We start from the raw sequence: 2,922 nt of genomic DNA on the forward strand, positions 1-2,922 counted from the left end.
AGCTGTCAACACGATACTCTGTAAGCTTGCTATGGTCAACACTCTTTGAGTTCTTTATTGGGGAGGAGAAATAAAAGCAAACAGGAAAGAATTTCAGAGTACATTCTGGTCAATATCAGGGCAAAGATAAAAGATTATGTAGGGGGGATGAAGGGAGGTGGGGTGTGCGTGAACTCCAGCAGAGCTCGGGTCTCAGGTGACTCTTGGCTGGCCTCGCCGTGGGCACTCAGCGGGCCATGAAACAGAGCTCATAAGTTGGGGGGATGTTGCCAAAGCCTGAGATTTTGTGAGCGATGTCAATATCATCAGGAGGCACCAGAGAACGTAAGGAGAACCTCTGAAGGATGGAGGTGAAGTAAAGGAAGAGTTCTATGCGGGCCAGGGCTTCCCCAACACAGATGCGCTTTCCTGTAGACACAGTTGATGGAGGAGGTGTGCGCCAAGTCCCTACTACCATAACCACCCCACGCAGCCTGGCCTGACTCCTCAGCCCACAGCTGTATCCACAATGTGGGGTCATTATTAAGACTTACTGGGGTCCCACTGCTACCTGCCGCTTAGAGGGACTGGGCAGGTGGCAGGTACTTTTTTTGCTGACCTAGTCTACCTGAGTTAGAACCAGATAAGCAGTTTCTAAAGGATCCATGAGGGCTGAGTGTGACTCAAAACAGAGTATTGACTAAATCCCACCAGTGAGAGGTTGGGGTATGTGTCTCAGTGAGGACATTTGCTCCGGGGTTGCGAATTCCATCCCCAGATCAGGAAACAAATATCAAAACTCTGTTCATTTCAATTCTTCAAAGGTGTTTCAAATGCCTTAGATATCAAATACTAGTGAGATTGAAAAAAAAAAAAAGCTGAGATGTATTTAAGGATAGCTTCCTGATTGCCACGGGCCGTTTCAAGAGTGAAAAAGGGGATTAATCTCTATCTCATGATTGAGAGGTTCAATAATTTACCCAGGCTCCAGGCTTCCCATGATGCCACGACCTCTTGTTGGCCACCTCACCTTTATAAGGTGAATCTACGGTGTTGCTTTGTGTCTATATGGCATGAATGCCTTTCATCTTTTAGAATGTTTGAACATATTCAGTGAAAAAGATTATCTTGTGTGAGTTAAATAAGTCCCAGTACCCTTGAATAAGTGTGTTTACATTTTTACACATACAGGACCATTCACTTAAGAGTTACCAGTGGCCATGGTTGTCCATAGCGCATGGCAGATGTGAGTGGTTCAGACAAGGGTCATATGGCTGACAAAAGATGAAATATTTTTAATTTGATTCTTAACATACTATGGTTAGGTTTACTAAATGTTTGATATTGTTGCTCTAACATTTTACTATTATATTTTTGTTATTTCCAATTGTTTTAAAGTCAGGATCTCACTGTTAGCCCAGGCTGGCCTTTCTCTTGAAATCTTATTACTATTGCTGTTTGAATACTAAGACTACAGTCATAGACAACAGTCTTCTGCTGTAAGTTTTTCCCTAATCATTAAAGTGAATGATTCTAATATTCCTGGATTTGGGATTTTAGGATTTTTATAACTCTATAACATAGACCTTGGAAAGACTGTTCTAGTACTTATCTGTGGGAAATTTAGGCGTAATTACCTACCAGAGGAAAAGACCACAAAGGCATCATTTTTCTTGAAATGCCCCTGTTCATCCAGGAAGTGTTGAGGATAAAAAGCATCTGGGTAGCGGAAGTATTTGGGATCTCTGAGGACCGAACCAATCAGGGGATACACATCTGTACCCTAGGAGACAGACAGAGGCCATTGGAGTTTTGTGTTGGGCAATGGGGGTGAGGATACACAAACAGGAAGAGAGAGAAGCCAGGAAAGGGTGACAGGACAACAATGGGGTACAATCTCACCTTGGGTAGAAAGTAGCCTCGGAAATGAGTGTCCCGTATGACATTATGGGGGGCACCAAGGGGCACAATATCTGTCAGTCTCTGTATCTCATGGATGACAGCATCAGTGTAGGGCATCTTGGCCCGGTCATCCACTCTTGGGATACGGTGCGTTCCAATCACCTGGTTAATCTCCTCCTGGATCTTGGCTGTAAGATGGCAGAAAATATACCAGAAAAGGAGACAGAAAATCTGATGTTTGCTGTCCTTGCTTGGTATTTGTTTTTACTCGTGGTTAGCAGGAGCATGTGCTTGTTTCTTTGTCAACAGGGTTTCACTAGGTAGTCCATGTTGGACTGGGACTCACTATCTAGATTGTGCAGGTTTCAAACACTCTGTCTCTCTACTCTGCCTCATACGTGCTAGATTCCAGGTATCAGTCACATGTCTGGCCAGGGAATGTATGTGTTGAGAGGTTAGGGCAAGCCATGTTCTTCATTTTACAGATGTCATTACTTCAAGGAACTTGAGATGAAGATTCTGTTTCTAGAGCCAGGAAAAATAATGAGCCTTGGAGGAGATTCTGTGTTTGGATTGCTTCATTACACTTAATGACAGCCATCACTGGTACTTGAACACTCATCAGACAGCAGGAGCTACAGAACCTAGATCCTTGAGTGTCATATGGGAATTTGGTCTTTACTGAAAAATATCATAGGCTGGTGGATAACGATCAGGACAACATTCTGATTCCATCTGAACTGTCTATGCAGATGCTGCTTTTATTCACCAAAGACTTGTTTTAAACTTGTCTAGGATAGAGAAAGGACAAATTAGAGGGCTTTCTTAACCAGTAAATGACTTGATTACCATAGTTCTCTAAGCAAATCAAATTTTAGTTTATCAGACACAAAGCCTGTTTGATATGGATAATGTAGTCAGCTGAGCAATAGCCCTCAAATAGCTTCACCTGGGTGTGATGGCACATGTGTAATCCCAGACTCCCAGGACCAAGGTCAGCATGGACTATGCAGGAATCCCATCTCAAAGAGAAATGGGGAG

The 2,922-nt window shown here is 43.3% G+C and overlaps 1 protein-coding gene across 1 annotated transcript in view; it reads right to left on the reverse strand.

Moving 5' to 3' along the window:
• Positions 1 to 30: 30 nt before the first annotated feature.
• Positions 31 to 2,922, reverse strand: part of LOC114632725 (cytochrome P450 2G1) — a 9,523-nt gene continuing 6,631 nt past the window's right edge. The window contains exons 7-9 of the mRNA XM_028781354.1: positions 1,882 to 2,142; positions 1,621 to 1,762; positions 31 to 408 (exon numbers count right to left, since the gene is read on the reverse strand). Coding sequence (XP_028637187.1) covers positions 227 to 408; positions 1,621 to 1,762; positions 1,882 to 2,142 — 585 coding nt within the window. The 3' untranslated portion in view covers positions 31 to 226. The remainder of the gene's footprint in view (positions 409 to 1,620; positions 1,763 to 1,881; positions 2,143 to 2,922) is intronic.

This window comes from Grammomys surdaster, unplaced genomic scaffold (genome assembly GCF_004785775.1).
Source record: "Grammomys surdaster isolate TR1022 unplaced genomic scaffold, NIH_TR_1.0 403, whole genome shotgun sequence".
In the NCBI taxonomy this organism is placed as follows: Eukaryota; Metazoa; Chordata; class Mammalia; order Rodentia; family Muridae; genus Grammomys; species Grammomys surdaster.